Here is an 18,355-nt window from a genome sequence, read left to right as displayed (position 1 = left end):
TAAAATGTACTTACTTAAGACTACAAAATTGAAATTAACAGGCATTCAACCACAGATAAATCTAATGACTCATCTAGGAGGTGTCCAGCAGACAGGTAACTGTAATAGGGCATTAGTTTACAAAGAAAAGCCCTTCCCATTTCATGCTGTCAGCAATGGCTCCACGTGAAAGAGAAATGTCACAAAGTCTAAGAAAGGAAATAATTTCTTTACACAAAAAAGGTGAGGGCTACAAGAAGATCAGCAAAGATGTCATATCAGTCAAAAGACTGTAGCAAAAGGGATACAAACATTTAAGAAAGATGGAAGTGCAACCATCTTACAGAGACGTCCAGGCCATCCACTACTGGGACTCTAGACTCTGGAGTGATGAAACAAATATCACTGTTTTTGGAACTATAGGTTTCAAAACTGTATGATATTGTAAAGGTGAGGATTTCAAAGAGAAATGGATGGTGCCTACAGTGAAACATGGTGGTGGCGGTGTCCTTATTTGGGGCTGCATGAATGCTGCTGGTGTTGGGGAGCTGCATTTCATTGTTGGCATCATGAACTCAACAATGTACTGCTCTATACTGAAGGAGAAGATGCTGCCATCACTCTGTGCCCTTGGCCAGCACTTGCACTTTTCCAACATGATCCCAAACACACATCTAAATCTACTGTTGTATTTCTGAAGAAGAACAGGGTGAAGGTGATTGAATGACCAAGTATGTCTCCTTATCTGAACCCAATCAAATTCTGAAGCAGCAAGTTGAGCATCACTCTCCATCCAGCATCCAGGCTCTAAAAGAGGTTATTCTTGAAGAATGGAAAAAGAAAAGATGTTGCAATATGTCACCAACTTGTTCATTCCATGCCTGGAAGACTTGGTGCTGTCCTTGAAATTCATGGTGGTCATACAAAATACTAGATGAAGTAGTTTTTGTTGTGGGGCGTATTCATTTTTGCTTCAAAAAATTTGAGTAAAACTGAAGATTTTGTGATCTAAGTTATATTATTAGCCTTAATTTCATTTTATGGAGTTAAGCACATGTTCAATAAAACCCAGCCTTGTGAAAAATCTGGAATATATTTATTGGATTGGCTAACAGCAATGCAACTATACCACTGACCCCATTAGCGTTGCAACGTTGATGTTTTGTTTCCACAAATAATACACGCCTGGAGGAGTTCTGCTGTGTGGTGGAGATGCTAATGCTACCAGTTAGCTTCTACTCTCTGCTGTTTCCTGGACTGTAAACCATCAACAACCTTCCTTGTCGTGAGTCCATGAATCTTAAGTGACAGTGTGACGTAGATCTGTCAGGATTTTCAAATCCTAGAGTTTCACCGTCTGTTTTCTATCAGAAACTAAAGCAGGAGATAGGTGTAGGAGACTATTTTCATGTTCATCATGCATGACAAACCGAAAATATTCAGAAATAACAATTTAAAATGTTTTTTTCAGTGAAGTACCACTTTAACATGCTGATTTGTTTGTGCAAAGTAATCTGAAGGTGTGTTTCTGACTTCCAAGGAAATAAATTGTTGGAGTTGAGCTCTCAGTTAGAAACTCAAAAGTTTAGGAAGTGCTAAGTCCTAGAATACCTAATATGTTGTGTTACCACCTGTATGCTCTCCTTCATCGATAATTTGGTGAAGCACTCTGAATAAAATCAGGACATGAAGCGTCTACTTCAACTTACTTCATTCATTGAACCTCATGGATTAAACACCAACGATTACATTCTAGAACGTTCATCTGTCTCTAACATCCCACCACTTATGTCATCATGTAAGCACATATTAGCACATCAGTAAATTATGTCCCCCTTTTTCTTGGAAAATGTCTTTACACAAACATTTTTCATAACTTTACATCAGCTTTTATTAAAGGGACTTTACGGAGTTTTGAATTTTTATGCTCGTGATTGCCCCCTCAGGCCAAAAGCGTAACGGCAGCTTCAATAGTAGACTCGTGCACGAGGCGCACATGCTGTACGTGCACACTCCTTACTGAAAATAACAGCTGAGACAGTCAGCTCTGTGTGTGTGTGTGTGTGTGTGTGTGTGTGTGTGTGTGTGTGTGTGCGTGCGTGCGTGCGTGCGTGCGTGCGTGCGTGTGTGCATGTGTGCGTGCGTGTGGGTGTGTGTGTGTGTGTGTGTGTGGCCCGGAGGACAGAGGACAGGAGCACGCGCAGCTAATTAATTAAATAATTTGGTTCTGTTCCTTTCTCTTAAGCACAGCCGACAAAGGTTTAAGATGGGTCAGTCCTCCTGCATGCTCTTGAAAAATTGTTCCAAAATGAAGGTTGAACCCACATCTTTTTTATCTGTGAATTCAATGCCGTTCGGCGAGTCTCAAATAAAAATTTGGGCATCTTACTGTAAAAAATATACCATTAATGTAAAAAATAAACTCTAAATAAATTAAGTTCACATCCAGAATCAAACCCAGATCTTCTGCACGAGGGTCCGACGTCTTACTAGGTGAGCTATAACACCAGTAACATCATTTTTATGTGTAATTTTTATATCCCTGATGACGTCTTAAACAACGTTCAAAGAATGGTTCAGAGCAAAAATGGCTATTTTGTTGCTTATTTGCAGGAAATATCTAGAAGAAAGTAGCTAAGGGTCCTCAGAAATGTAGCTAGGTTCATCACTAGGCGTTAGGAACAGCGACAAAGTCGCTGAGTTGGCACTACCTCACTCTCTGCTGCTAAAGCTACTGATAGCAAATGCTACGGGCTATGCCTGAGCGTGAACACGCATGAAGCAGCCTGCTCGACCCGAGCATCTCTCTTTTTCTGTGATTTTATAGAAAAACAGGCAATCACAGTAAAAATGCCAGGGCTCATTCTACAGGACCAGGGCATTGCAGGAGAATGTAGGAAGAAATTTCTATACATGTTTTGGCTGTCAAACTTCCATAATGCCCCTTTAAATCTTTACAATATACTTTCTTAACGACATCACAAACAATGACTAAACAGGTGATCTAGGTGGGCTGTCCTCTCACCTGAAGCAAAGCTTAAAAAGCAACAGCAAGCGCTTTCAAACAGACTTGAATCTGCACCGAAGGGCCTTAAGTGTCTGTTAGTGCTTATTTTTGTCTTTTTAAACTTTTGCTTTGCACTATCTTCCATTGGGAAAGAGAAGGAAACTCATCTGTGGGTTATCCTGTTGTCTAGTAGCTCCGGTTTGGGCCAACTGAAAACAATAAGTGCAATCAGGGGCTGTGAACGAGCTGTTTCTTCCCTCCCTGAAAACACTCATCAGGTGATCTAGGTCTCAACCATTGCAATCAGCTGCTGCATGAACACCTGTTTCCAACTAGTAGCACAGCATAAGTTTGGTGGCATAACTGAAGCGTCAGCGGAAGCGTCAGCCCTTGTGTCTCAGCTCCTCTGGTGTGAAGACATACGTGTCTACCTGCACGTGTCCACAGAGCAAACAAGCTCGACCCAGACGCTGCTCCATCGACACCTTGCAAAGTGTGCCATTATCCTATACCTGTGATCACTGGCTTCAGAGGAAGGTCACACACAACAAGCCGCTTTCTCAACCTTCAAAAACGCTGCTCGCTAAAACCAACTCCCCCCGAAGACACTCACCTGTCTATGGGACCTTGGAACTGCCAATCAGCTGTAAACAAAGCAGACTTCATTACCGCATATGCAAACCACCTGTCACTCGATCATGCACTGGCCCTCACTGAGACCTAGATCAAACCATGTGACAATGCTACCCCATCTGCTCTCTCAATTAACCACACTTTCTCCCACACTTCACGTACATCTGACCGAGGTGGTGGAACGGGCATGTTAATTTCCAACAAATGGATATACAGTCAGTTGCTACCCATCACTAAATACAACTCCTTTGAATACCATGCCATCCAGGTAACGGTACCGAAAAAAATTCTTTTTGTTTGTCATATATCGCCAACCAGGTCAACTCGGAGACTTTCTTGATGAACTCGACACCCTGCTCTCCTCCATTCCTGAGCACGACTGTCCCACAATGGTCCTTGGAGACATGAATATTCACCTGGACAATCCCAGCTCATCAGGCTTCCTGTCACTAATGTCATCATTTAATATAAAACTAGTGCAAAGTCCTCCAACTCACAAAGCTGGAAAAGCACTTGACCTCATTTTCACCAGAAACTGTGCCATAGACACAATCTCTGTCACACCGCTGCATCTTTCCGATCATTACTTCATCCATTTCAGCACGACTTTACAAGGGAGGTCCACTGCCTCCTCCCCAATGGTCTCATTCTGCCGAAACCACCGCAATCTGGCACCCAACTACTTCTCTCTTGTTGCCTCCACTCTTCCATCTCCCAGCACATTCTCTGCTTATGAAGTGAATGATGCCACCGAGTCACTCTGCACCACACTCTGCTCTTGTCTCCTAACAACTTGTGCCCTTTAGCCACTAGACCTGCTAGATCCTCTCATTTAGCCAGTTGGACCATGGCTAAATGATACCCTCCGGTCTCTACGCACCAATCTTAGAGCTGCGGAACGGAAATGGCGCAAAACAAAATGAAGAACATAAAGGCAAAATGCAATTCTAAAACAAGCAATCAAAATGTTGAGCATTACAGGCTTTAAATTTCAAGACGTTAAAACATAAGTAACATTTAAGGTCAAAGGTTAATGCAAAAAAATGTCATGGATTAAAAATTAGCTAATAAAAGAGATGTAAAATCAAGAGTAAAAAAACGAAGTTTCTTTTGCAATTGGGTAAAAATATTGGTTAAGTTTGGACTCATCTTAGCCATTTACATCCGCTATAGTTAGGTAGATAAAATCCTTTCCTGAGCCTTTGAGCGCTGCTGAAATTCTCGCCTGCCGGTTTTGGTCAGCACCTCGCAAATGCTGGAGATTTATGTTTTGCCCTTTATCCTAGTATTTATTCATACATGTGGCTATGCATATAAATAAATGCAGCACCTAAAGCACTGGCCTTTTAAGCTGCCCCTTCCTCACTTCTATCTCAGATTTAGATTAACACATGATTCGGGTCGGTATATTTCTTGGTTATGGACAGAGGTTTTAACGCCATGTCTTTTTTGGCTCTCCTGCTGCTGGTTCTCACTAGCAGCTGTTATAGGAGGCCCCGACTCAAGATTCTCTCCTTGTTTACATCTTCTCTTATTTCTGCAGGAAATCCTGCAGCTTCCTTCTCCCTAGCATGAGTGCACAGTTGCCTAAAACCACAACTTCCTGTACACAGACTCTGCTCCATGCTCTGAAGAAAAGAAAAGCTGAACATCAGCATAACATTATTTGTAATATCACCTAAGCACATCCTGTATTTCTGTCTTCACACATTACAAAGGTGATCAACAGTACAAATGAAAGGTCACGCAAGAGGTCTCATACATCAGAAATGTGGGTGAAAAGTGAGTCCTTGTTCATTTCCTTCTTGCTTGTGGTCACCTCTTCATCTGAAAGAGCCGAGATGCAAGTAGGACTTTCCACAGAGTGGTTTAAAGGTAATGATCCAAGTGTGTATACCGCAACATCTAGCCATGGTCCAACTGGTAGCAGTATATTTCTCAGTTGATCATGTCTCCCTCCTTCTTCTCCATAGTGATGCTTATGGTTGTCAGCTGCTCCTCCACACATTCACACAGCAAAGCCAACTCCAACATGCGAGTTAGTGTTAGATTAGAACCCTCCTCAAACCATTTTCTTCTCACATATTCAGAAGTGCACTTACTCAGGATAGCGTCTCTTATCTGGTTTACTTTATCTCCCCGGACATCACAGTCTTTAGCAGCTTGACTCAAACGTGTACAAAATCATCTCACCTTGCTTTTGGGACAACTTGTGAAAGGTTTGTTGTGTATATGCTGCATTCACTTGAGGAACAAAATTTGTGTTAAGTGTCATCACCGCCACCGTGTGATCTGTCACCTCTAATGTTTGCGGTAAATTTGAGAAAATGTCTTGCACGTCCTGTCTGGCCAGATGCAGCGGTAGAGCTTGTCTCTGCTCCGTAGACCTGTGGCATCTTTGTTTGTGATGAGTCCCTTTCCGTCTGCTTACAACTCAAAAGATAACTAATTAACATTTTGCTCGAGATTCCTTCTCTAACTTGACCAAGTATGAAATGGGCTTTCTGAAACGGCTCCGGCTGAAGAGCACCGTTGCTTGCTCTTCATGTGCCTGTCCCCATGGCCGTCCAAAATCACTAGGAGCCAGAGCCGGATTAAATAAATGGACTACACTTGGCAGGCTGTATTTTTTGCCCCCCCTCTCCATCGATGTTATTTAATGAATTGAAATCTGAAACTTACCAAAGTTACTAATAAAATTTCATTCACATTTTACATAGCCTGTTTTTTGGTTACAAATAGGTTGTTTGTATGCCAAAATAAGTCATGTTTTGTACGTAAAACATTCTATCAGACTATTTTTATAGTAATAATGTATACGTCATAGCACAGCTGTATTAAATGCTAATAAATTATCCTCATCTTATCCAATGGGAGTGTCATTGTCAAGGCAGTAGTACCAGTAAATAACCACTAGGTGTCGGTAAACTATGTAAACAGAGCAAATATGTTTACCGGTATCTTATTTGCTCCGTTTACATTTAATCAACACATTTAATTAAAAAGATTTTCTGCTAAATACAATAGCTTACAACATTTATAAATGTTGACAAATTAATCACATGAGAGTGGAAATACACAAGGCGCAAAACAAACTATAAACACGCAGCTTAAATTATTACAGTATACATTTTATACAATCTATAATCTTAAAAGAAAGTATTTTAATAAAATGAAAACATTATCTTAAGTTTTGCTCATTCAGGCTGTTATTGCCTCTGCTGAATCATAAATTCTGTGTGAATTTTCTGAGTGTTTGTTATGCTTTTTGAACATTAATAAAACTATTTGAACAATAATTAAAAAAACCAGCAACACTTACCAAGGAAACCGTTTAGCATGCTCCACTCCGGGATAATCTCCAGCTTTCCAGCCTCACATGCCTCAGTCACAGCAGAAGCACGTCTAAAGAAATGTTCCTTGGTTAAGCTTCGGTGTATGTCTCCATATTTCCTCTGTGATGCAGAGAAATATCCAATATTTTGAGAGGGATGGTTCAGTGCAAAGTACTCACGCATCCTGTCATCAGTTTGGTACCACTTTGCAGGATCAGATGGGTAGCTCGTTAACACGCTTTCTGGGTCTAGAGGCTCCTGCTGTAAGACTATATTGGGCTCACTTCTGGCTGGCTGCTGTTCTTCCAGTTCGTCCTTCTGTGATGGCGTTGATGTTGACGGCGTTGGCGCTACAGCGTCTTCCGCCACATTTCCCGCCGCATCTTCGGGCCGTGTCTCCTCCGGGTCTGGCTCGGGACCAGCCTCTGAGTCTGCTGACTCGAGCAGGTTCACAGCTGTCGGACGGCTGCCTGAGCAGCTCGACAGAAACTTCTGTAAAGTTCTGTAGGAGTCCTATCTACAAATTCTATCACAGGACATTTGTACATTTTATTTTTGATTAACTTATTTTTAATTTTGTCCCTCTGTCTGGGCCCCATCCAGCCAGTCAGGCCCTAGGCACGTGCCTACTTTGCCTTTGCGTTAATCCAGCTCTGCCAGGAGCTGGGGTATTTGGAGGTGAGTGCAACATTTGATCACAGTCAGACACCTAAATAAAATTAATTTAGAGTATTTATTGTGCAGAGGTTATTAGTGAAAAATACACAAACACATACACTACATTAGTAAAAATACACTTAAATTAAATTCTGCAATAGCACCAGGCTGCCTGAGAATGTGACTGACATTAAATCGGCTGTTCAAAGGGCAAATATCGACCAATGCTGATGTATAAAAAAATGGTAAATATTGTTAGGTTATATCCCCTGCCTCAGAAAAAGAATGGTTACCATTTTTAGGCATCCAGGAACATTAGCTCCTACCAGGGAGAGGTTAAAGATGTTAAATACATATTTGACAGCTTAACATTTAAAGTGTCTGTGGCTAGATCCCAATTTAAAATGGTTTGGACTTTTTACGCTGGATCTGTGTCTGACGAAGTTATGAATTTTATGGGGTTTGTTGATTATCTTCAGTTTAGGTAATTCAGCAACAGACTGGTTTTAAGAACTATCAAAGTATATTTATATGCCAGTGGAACCAAAAAGTTGTTTTTTGATAATCTCTCAATAAAAATAATTCCTTATCTTCCTAAGACCCTGTATCCACATATATGACCAATGACCTATTGCACTGCAAAACTTTATTCTCTTCAACTTAGACCTTTTTTATTATTATTTACTTGATTGACACTTGATATTTTTTCTATTTATTTCTTCTTTCTAAGTTTGTCCAAATTTTTATTTAACCGCATAATCTATTTACTATTTTGTTCATGTTTGTGAGTTAACTCATTTGTAACGGTTAGAAGTTTTTTTTTCTTTCTTTTAAATCACACCAAATACAAATTCAGGTCTCGGGAGGTTAAGAAATAGTTTTACAACTGGTGCAAATGGTAACTCTCATCCTGTATTATGTATTTAGCATTTTTGTTACGTTTGCATGGGACACTGCCATTGGGTCACGGATATTTACCATTGTTTATGGTAGAACAGAAGCTAAAAAGTTAAGGAACTGTTGTGAATCCTGTGATGGAGATTCACAGGGCGGGCTACACCATGGGCACTAGCTTCCCTTTTCTCTGAAAAGAAGCAAGACAGTGGGCCGACGGATGGATGGATGGATGGATGGATGGATGGATGGATGGATGGAAACAACGTAAACAGATTTGTGTTTTTTGGTTTATGTTTCTTTATATTTTATCAGGCACATTCACTTTAATCAGACACCTGTAATTTGAATCCTGGCTACTCCACTGCTAGTTTCCAGTTTTGTTTTTAAACAATAAATAAAATCTAAACAGCACTTGCTCAAGCCCATATGCTTTGTGTGCATTTTCCTCTTTAAACCAGACATTTGAGCCTGTAAATGTTAACATGTTTGTTCCTGTTTTTCTTGGTCTGCCTCTGTTTCTGCCATTGAGTTGTATTGCTTCATTATAGGCAACAAGCCCTTGAGAAACTGGTTTGGCAGGAAGAAGAGCTGCAGTCTGAACAGCACCCAGCAGCACCACTGGTTAGAATTGATCAACAGTTAAATGCTGCTTGTGTCTTACAACATGAAGCTGACTCTTGCAAAATGACAGAGACAAGGACTTAACAAGACAAATACAAATCAGTGTGTAAACATGGACAGGACATGGCTTATTATTTGTTGGGAACTACGTTTCCAGTGCTTGATCATGAACTAAATGGGCGGAAACTTGAATGATTTGTTCCCCTGCTCAGGTAATTCTAGGAAAACCTGGCTGGAATCTTTACAAAGTATCCCAGATAGGTTACAGGAAAATATTTACAGGGCAGGTAGAAACACGCAGGGTGGGCGGGACCCAGAAGTCAACACGCAGAGTAAACGCAGCGCATTGGTAGAGGGAGCTGTCAATCATCCAGGTGACTCGGCCGCACCCAGCGAGTTCATTAGGCTCCTCGGGTTTCGGTAAACGGACGCTGGGCGACTGCGCTTCTGTTTAGATATTTTAAACTACCGAACAGACAGGAGGAAAAAGGTTCGACCAAACATATCCTTTGCCATGGAGAAGAGGACTTTTGCCGTGGTTGTGTTCTGCGTGGGTGAGTGTTCCTTGCAGAATTTGTTTCTTAAAGGCCACACCTGTTTGCGCACCTTCAGCCTCGTCTGTTGAAATAAAGAACAAAAATAAAATAATAATTTTAAAAAACACGACATAAAACAAGAAATTATTAGGCCTAAATACAAAACATGTCCAGCAAAGTAAAATTTTGCTATTTAGATACATCTGTTCATAAACTACAATGCTCTAAATTTCAGGCCCAAAATCTACTTGAAAGCGTTAGGTTATGTTGGAAGCGTGGGACTTCCGTAAGGATCACTCTGAACTCAAAAAGCCCCCAAACATATGTTTCAAAATCGGTGAATTTCTGGTCTATAAAAATATTAGCCTGTATGTTCTTAAAATGTGCGAATGAGTCAAAGAGAAATCAGTTTCTGTGATCATACTAAAAAGCAGACAAACACAGTCAACTTTATCACTATTATCTAGAAATGGTTTGCATGGAACCAGGGGGGCCGGGCTGCCAGAGATTTTGGGCCCCATGAAAAAATATCAAGTTGGGCCCCCTGGGGGCTCTTCCATAGCTGGAGCTGGGGTTCCACCCTCCCAGATTCGAAGGGAGAAAAAAGTAATATACCGGTGTACTTTATATTAGTGTTTCAGTTTTGCTTAATTATGTCTACATGCATTCTTACTTATTTACATATCATTTTCACCAGCTGTCTCTCATTAAACAGTGAATTTCCTTCAACAGAATTAGCAACATCACTGCTGGAAAAAGCAGGAAATGCACATGCTGAAAGGTGTTAATCTCCTTTTCCCTGTCACTCCCTTAAAATGTGTGTATTTATTCTAAAATCTTATTTGATGATAAAATTCAAATTTGGATATCTAATTAAATTTCCATGTTGTGTCAAAGCTTTACATAACTACATTTTCAGCTGTCTTTCCTCTTGAAATCAAGTATTTCTGTATGACTGACAAAAATTAAGGATTCACTGCTCATAAGGTGACTTCTTTATCGTCTCCATGGCTTCATCATAGACACAAAATGAATAAGCACACAGTTCAAACCGGAGTCAGTTAGGGTTACATAACATTTTATGTATATAAGTCTCTAGAAACCCATTTTTCTCAACAAAAAAAAGCTAAAAATATATTCAGCCTTGATTGTACACAGCAAGATTTATTATTTACAATGATATAATTAATAATGCTCGATAACGATCAATACTAGATTTCATATTTTATTGTGTTCATTGTTATATTAAGTTTATTTATTACAATTAACAGCTTTTGTTTCATTTTTGCTCTCTGATGAATTATTTGGAAATGACTGATTTTTGGTTTGTGTTCCAAAAGCTACATAAACAAATTACATCTTGTAAAACCTCCCATAATTCAGTCAGATTCAAAACATTTCATTTCAAGGTATTTAGTAGATGAAGAGGTTCAAATTAATTAGTCAAAATAAAGTAGGGACCTCCAAATAACATACATTTCATAAAGACTAAAAGATTTTTGTTTAATGTCTTAAATGAGAAAAAATACTGCAAAGTAAAGTACTTGTGATTTTTAAACTTAATTTTTTTTATTCAACTTTGAAACATTTTTGGGCCCCTGACAGCTGTGGGCCCTTAGAATCTTCCTAATCTTTCACCGCTTTACGGCGTCCCTGCATGGAACAATAATATTTGTTTAATAATTTATTTTATTTGTTTTCAGCGTGGTCGTGTGTGGCCACCATCACAGTTAACATCCCGAACAGTCTTTATAAGGTGGCCAGAGGAGACAACATCACAATTCCCTGCTCCTTTATAACCACCGTCCAACCAAAACAAGCCGTCATCACATGGTCTCTTGGGCTGGTCAGTCTCTGAACACAGGTATTTACAGTATTTATTAATGAATGTATGACTCTTATGTTGTCCTTCTGCTCAGAATGCTGTCATTACCTACTATTATCCTGTTGATGAAACTGACGTCACACAAGGGTATGATGGCCGAGCATCTTTGGATCTGAACTTTGCTGCTGGGAAAGCTGACCTCCTGCTAAAAGCTGTCACAGTAAAAGACAATGGAAAGTATGGCTGTCGTGTCCAAATTCCACGTGATGCCCAGGGTCAACCTGATGACACTGCAGATCTGATTGTTCTGGGTAACTTGTTAAATTGTTGAAAGGACAGAATGTCTTCTTTTAAACCATGTTCTAACTAAGTTTTCATTTTTTCCTGCCTTGTTTTTGCTTTTTTTAACCTACGTTTTTAGTGGCTCCATCCAAACCCATCTGCCAGATCCAGGGCAAGGCAGAGTATGGTCAAAATATCAACCTCACCTGTGTGTCAGAGGAAGGCTCCCCTGCTCCCACTTACAAGTGGGCTGGCTATGATGCGCAGAACAACCCTCGTGCTCCAGACCCTAAAACCACTGACAGTATGTACCAATGAAACATCGATAATTCAGATATATCAATAAATCATTAAAACATAAAGGTTAACCAACCTCTGCAAAACCAAAGATGTGATTAGACCTGATCCACGAAATCCAGGGAATTTGGTGCATTTCTTTTATGACAACGTGTATTAGAGCCCTGCACTGAAGCCCTAGGCCCTCGGGCCGGGCTTTGGGCCAACGACTGTGTAATTACCTCGGACACGGGCCGGGCCTGGCGCCTTTATTTTTAATCGAATTCATTAAAAAAAATTGAAACTCAAATCAGCAGTTGAGCCCTGCGCGGGACTGTTGGTTTTCTTCATCCCGCTCCTGCCCTGCAACGTGTGTGTTACACTCCCGCCCGCACCTGCAGCGTGCATGTCTACTCCCGCCCGCAACCGCAAAACTCTGAGAAATGATTACCTCACAATAAAAGAGATGTATTGAGTTTGCGTCCTCTCTGGTCCTGGAGAAAACATGTCACAACCCGCGGCTCTTCCATCCATCTGATGCGGCTCTCTGTGCTTGTAAAATAATGAATGGATATTTAAATAAAATGCTTTATATTTTACTGAATTAATTTTATATCTGTAAGTCAATTCTACGTAAAGATTGTCTGCGTAAACCTGAACAGGTCCAACCCAGTCTTACTGTGAGACCGTGTTGACGGGTCACGCTTGTGCGTAATCATAGGAGGATATGAGATTCTGGGCTTCTCCTCAGACGGCTCCTGGATGTGTCGCCACATTGGAGACAGGAACAAGCGCTATTCAGCCAAAGTTTCATAATCGGGGAACATTTTCTAAATGACAAGTCTCTCTGAGCGACAGGGTTTGGAAAACACTCGCTTCAGTGGGAGGAACCTTCCCGCATGCGCTCTGGTTCTGCAACGCACTCCAAGCCCCTCTCCACAACTTCAGCTCGCTGTGCACATATGCGCTGACAGCGAGCTGCGCTGAGCAGCTCAGATGTTCAGATGGGAATCTTTTCTTGGGTGATTTAGCTACATCTGCGATGTGTGTAACGAATAAAATGTCAGTTCGTCTGCATGCGTCGGGGTAATTCTTTCTATTCTTTGTCCGTCAAAATAAACCGTCAAATACGGGAACTGTCCGGTCAACACAACACAAGCCCTGCTTTTGACTGTTTTGTTTTCTTGTGAAAATTGTTGGAAAGAGATCAAATTTAACTTGATTAACACCAGAGCCAGTGCGCCATTATCTCCGTGACGGTAAATGAGGGAAAAACAAATTGATCGGATCCTGCACGTCTTTTAACACACTGGTCAGGATTGACGCACTTTGTTTTCATTTAGTTGGTTAAAAAAAAAGTCTGGCTCGGGTCGGGCCAGAGAATCCTGAAAACCTTTTTGGACCGGGTCAGGCTGGGGCTCCACCCCCTCGGGCCGGGCCAGACACGGGCTCAGATTTTAGGCCCGTGCAGGGCTCTAACGTGTATGTTTAAAAGCTAAAAGAAACTTTAATGGACTGTAATTGTCGCTTACATCTGTCATATTCATTTCCTTTCAGAGGGAGGCATTCTATCTTTATATAATATCTCCAAAGACACCTCAGGATACTACCTCTGCACGTCTACCAACGAGATCCGTTCTGCTTCCTGCAACCTGACCCTTTCGGTCATGCCACGTGAGACTCCTTCTTTACAAACAGCGTTTTATTTATTTTCAATCCATATAGGGAGCCTAAGTCATGCCAATCTACTTCCGGACGATGGGTCCCCGGATGAACGGAAAAATGAATGCAAGTCAATGGGGCTAAAAACGCTATTTTCTAATTCTGCTTGTTATGTACCATGGATTTTACATATGATGTCCATTAATTTTAAAGACACATTTTGATACCAAAAAAGTGATTATTTTGGATAAGGAGGGAATGTTATTTTAGGTTTTGGGTGAAAATAAGTCCAGGACTACAAATGCGCTTCACGAAAGTGACGTCATCGAAACAGACACGGAGAAAAACAGAGGGGAAATGGCTGTAAGTTTATCTAACTTGAAATCCTTCCTTCAGGAGGAAAAAAACATAAATCTGGCCATTTGGTAAGGAGCAGCTATGCTATGGGAGAGGATATTCTGTGGTGACGTCATTTATGCGACAAGTCAATGTCTGATTTGTTGTCATGCTAATTACAAACTTTTACAAGCTGATGAATCTCAAAGTATTTCTCATTTTTTGTTCTTACGGAGACCCATGAGCCCACCGGAAAGATTTAGGCTCCCTATACAGCACCTAATTCTTACGCTCACCATTGTCGCAACATATGCGTCTTTCATCTTGCAGCATCCATGAACATTGGATCCACCGCTGCAATCATTGGAGGAGTTGTTGCCGTTTTGGTCGTATTGGTTATAATCATCTACTGTTGTTGCTGCCGGAAGAAGAATGAAAAGGAGGAATACGCCATGGGGTAAGGTTCTTCTCTATTCAAAAAATAACTTAGTAAAAATCATGAAAACACAAAAAAACCATTCCTGTTGATGAATGAATTATCCCGTGGTGTTATGTGCAATTATCTGATTTGTGAGATTTAAGGACAAGTCTGGTATCTCGCTGTTATTTTCAGAGCATTAAAGATCAATGAAATTAATCCATAAAATATTTTCTTCAAAAGTTATTTTAACATTGTTCAAAATTGTGTTTTAACAAGATCACATTCTGACTTAGAAAACAAAGCAGCATTTTTTCCAAATGCAAATGCTTGAGGTGAGCACTCTGCTGAACCATAGTAATCACCCAAATGGAAATACCTACATGCCATTTAACATGTTGACCAAATACATTTTATTGAACCTTTGCACCTATGTCATCTGATCACGTAGTACTTTTGGTCATTTGTGGATGTCAACAGTGAATTACAATACAATGGAGTATAGGGCAAAAGTGGTGAACGAGAGATTTTGTTAGTTTTTTGTAGGGATGGACAATATATCGGCATCAATATTGGTATCGGCCAATGCCGCCAGGCTTAACTCATTTTCTGGGGGAAACCCAGCATAGTTATTTCATAATGTTGAAGCTTACCATGCTAAAATAAAATTGTTTCACACGTGCAATCTTACATCGGAACAATATTATCTAGCATTTCACTATAGTTGTCAGAAATGCATGTCCTCCATAGTGAAATAAAGGATTATCAATACTAAATAAGTATAATAAACACATAACATTTACCATTTCAGTTCCAGTCCCTGTCTTCCTCATGAAATAACAGTTAATTTTAACTCTTGCGAATTCAAAAATACTTTAAAGGCTGCTCATTTATTTGTTTGACAGCTGCTGTCCATCCACGTCTTCTGTCTCCATCAGTAATTTAAAAAAAAAAAGACCCTTGTCTGTTTGTGCAGCCAACCAAGCAATTACCATTCATCTTTTAAGAAGTATCTCCAAACTGCGAAAGTTCGTGTCAAAACATGAACTTGAAATGGTTATCCATGCCTTTATCTCCTCCCGTCTAGATTACTGTAACACACTCTTCACATGTTTTAACAAAAAAAGCACTTGACCGGCTTCAGTTGGTCCAGAACTGCAGCGAGGCTTCTAACTGGAGCAAACAGAAGAGCACACTCATCACTCCTATTCTAATGTCTCTGCGCTGGTTACCCGTTAACTTTAAAGTTCATTTTAGAATCCTGATTATAACTTTCAATGCCCTACATGGTCAAGCTCCTCCCTATATTACTGAACTGTTAAAGCCTTATACTCCAACCCAAGCCCTCAGGTCCACACACCAGAACCTTCCAGAAGTTCTAAAGACCAGATATAAAATTTGAGGTGATCGCTCCTTCCAGACTGTTGCACCCCGACTTTGGAATGATCTTCCTTTATCCTTATGTAGCATTGACAGTCTGGACACTTATAAAAACAGCTAAAGACCCTTTTATTTAAAGCTGTTTTCACACAAATCTTTCAATTATTTTTAACTCAGATTTGTTATCTTTCATCTGTTTATGAAATTTTATAATTCGATGCCTTTTTTTCTGATATTCTATTTCTGTTTTGAGATCATTATGATCTTATGACTTTGTTTTAATTTTGTTTTGATCCATGTGAAGCACTTTGTGATTCTATGTCTGTGATAAGTGCTAAATAAATAAATAATTAATCATACTGGGAAACCAACAAAATAAAAGCACTTTAAGGCTACAAATTAGCTTATTTGAGACTCACATATTGAAATTAATGTCTTAATGGACTTAAATAGTTCTTTTGATGTCCTTGATAGTGAATGAGGCGTTCTCTTGACAAACGTGGTGAAATGAGCACGGGGTCAATATTTACATCTTTCAGAATTTGAAAATAAAGCATTTTTTAAATTTCATTTAAATTTTTTTTTTTTTTTTTTTTTTTGCTATTTGAACTAACTGGTTGCCATGGATAATTTCTAAGTTGCCTAATGCATTCAACCTTAGTCCAAATTTCTCATTATTGTGCATGAATTTTTCAGGGTTCCTGAGGATGAGAATGGCATAGAGGCTGTTAAAAATGGAGAGGTTCACTGCGAAGTTGGACAGGAAAACAGTGAGCGGCGTGAGAACCACGAGGAAAGGAGTGAACGTTCCTATGACAACCGCAAGGATTACGATGACCGACGCAGCGACTGCAATGACCGACGCAGCGACTACAATGACCGACGCAGCGACTACAATGACCGACGCAGCGACTACGACGACCGACGCAGCGACTACGACGACCGGCGCAGCGACTACGACGACCGGCGCAGTGAGTACAGTGATCGTCGTAGTGACTACAATGACCGACGAAGGGACTACGATGATCGTCGCAGCGACTATGATGACCGCAGAAGTGACTATGATGACCGCCGTAACAAATATGGTGATCGCCGCGAGCGCTATGATGATGACCGTCGCTATGAAGATGAGCGACGCTACAATGATCGCAAAGACCCTCGCTCTGATGATAAGCGTGATAAACCATAAAACATTTACCCAAGGCCATCCACTCAATGTATGTTAAATCAGCACATTCATTTTGTTTTATACCCAACTCGCACAGCAGTTGTTATTTAACTGTTAATAAGCTGGAAAACATTTAAAACTTTGTGGAGGAACTCCCTAATTCATGTTTTTTTTTGCAGGAACCGTTTAGGGTTGTGTGATAAATTTAGCATACATGAGGAAGTAGAGAAAGAATTTTAAATAGAAAGCTCTTATGTGTTTATCTTATGATTTAAATGGTGCCAAAACAATCTGATGACATCAATAAGGTTAAACAAAAAATAGTATAAAAAGATATAAATCTCCACCATACACTTTCTTATTTGAATTTATTTTTCTTGGCTAGATATTTGATGAACTGTTCTATTGTAATAATTTTCAGAAAATATTATGCAAATCTTTTTAGTTAAAGGCAAGGAAAACAACGTTGGGCTGTTTTCTCCCCTCATAAAATAAATATTGCTATAAGATACAATTAAATTTAATATGCTTGACTTGACTTGCTTTGTAAATTTTATAAACTTTTTTGCTTGTTGTACAAAGACGGTGTTTGACTAATGTGTGTAACTTTGACAAATTGGCTCAAACATTTATTCTGAGTATGTTTTTAAATGCTGTCAGATTTGGTCTGTGTAAAAACTTGTGCTGTTTTTATACCTGCTTTTGCTTCTTGTTTTAAGTGATAGTGTTTTCATTTTTCTTTACAAAGCTGTGTCTCCACAGCAGATTAAAGGTGTGTGTTTCTATGTTTATTCTGTTTAAATGTTTTTTTTTTTTTACATACAGACCATAAAACTGCATTCTTGTATGCAAACACAGGTTTTCAGGTTCCTTTTTGTTTTTTGTCCAGTTTTTTTTCCCCTGATTTTTGAACCACAACATAGTCTCTCTGTGTGTGTAGGGCTTTTTAGTATCACTGCTGGTTTATCCTGTTTATTAAAACTTGTCAAAACTAAGTTAAAGTATTTCTTGGCATTTATTAAAGTTTTATCTTTTGAAAACACTTGAGTTTTCAGTCTTAAATCACCAATTTAACTGAAGGAAGTGATGAACATTGCATTCTTACTGCTAGATGGCAGCACTGAGCCTCATTACAGCCTCAGTCTTGCATGTTTACAATTTGTAGATGAAACTATAAAAAGTGCTTTGCTTTTAATAATCTGGATTACGTCAGTGCAAAAACCTTGACTGAGATGCATAAAAGGCATTATTTTCTATGAGATTCTTTTAAAAATAATTCAGGAGGTCAAAAACAAGCAAAGGCATAATTTAGAATACATACATTGAAATTACCCACAAAATAC

The 18,355-nt window shown here is 39.7% G+C and overlaps 1 protein-coding gene across 1 annotated transcript; it reads left to right on the top strand.

Moving 5' to 3' along the window:
• The first annotated feature begins 9,511 nt into the window (after positions 1-9,511).
• On the top strand, positions 9,512-17,803 carry LOC107381681 (cell surface A33 antigen). Its single transcript, XM_015953480.3, has 7 exons — positions 9,512-9,683; positions 11,369-11,511; positions 11,585-11,801; positions 11,912-12,076; positions 13,606-13,722; positions 14,377-14,503; positions 16,541-17,803. The coding sequence occupies exons 1-7, from the start codon at positions 9,644-9,646 to the stop codon at positions 17,031-17,033; spliced, it is 1,302 nt and encodes a 433-aa protein (XP_015808966.3). The 5' UTR covers positions 9,512-9,643; the 3' UTR covers positions 17,034-17,803.
• The last annotated feature ends 552 nt before the right edge of the window (positions 17,804-18,355 follow it).

This window comes from Nothobranchius furzeri, chromosome 9, assembly GCF_043380555.1.
Source record: "Nothobranchius furzeri strain GRZ-AD chromosome 9, NfurGRZ-RIMD1, whole genome shotgun sequence".
In the NCBI taxonomy this organism is placed as follows: domain Eukaryota; kingdom Metazoa; phylum Chordata; class Actinopteri; order Cyprinodontiformes; family Nothobranchiidae; genus Nothobranchius; species Nothobranchius furzeri.
Note: the sequence above shows the minus strand (reverse complement) of the source record. Positions and strands in the feature narration are given on the sequence as shown.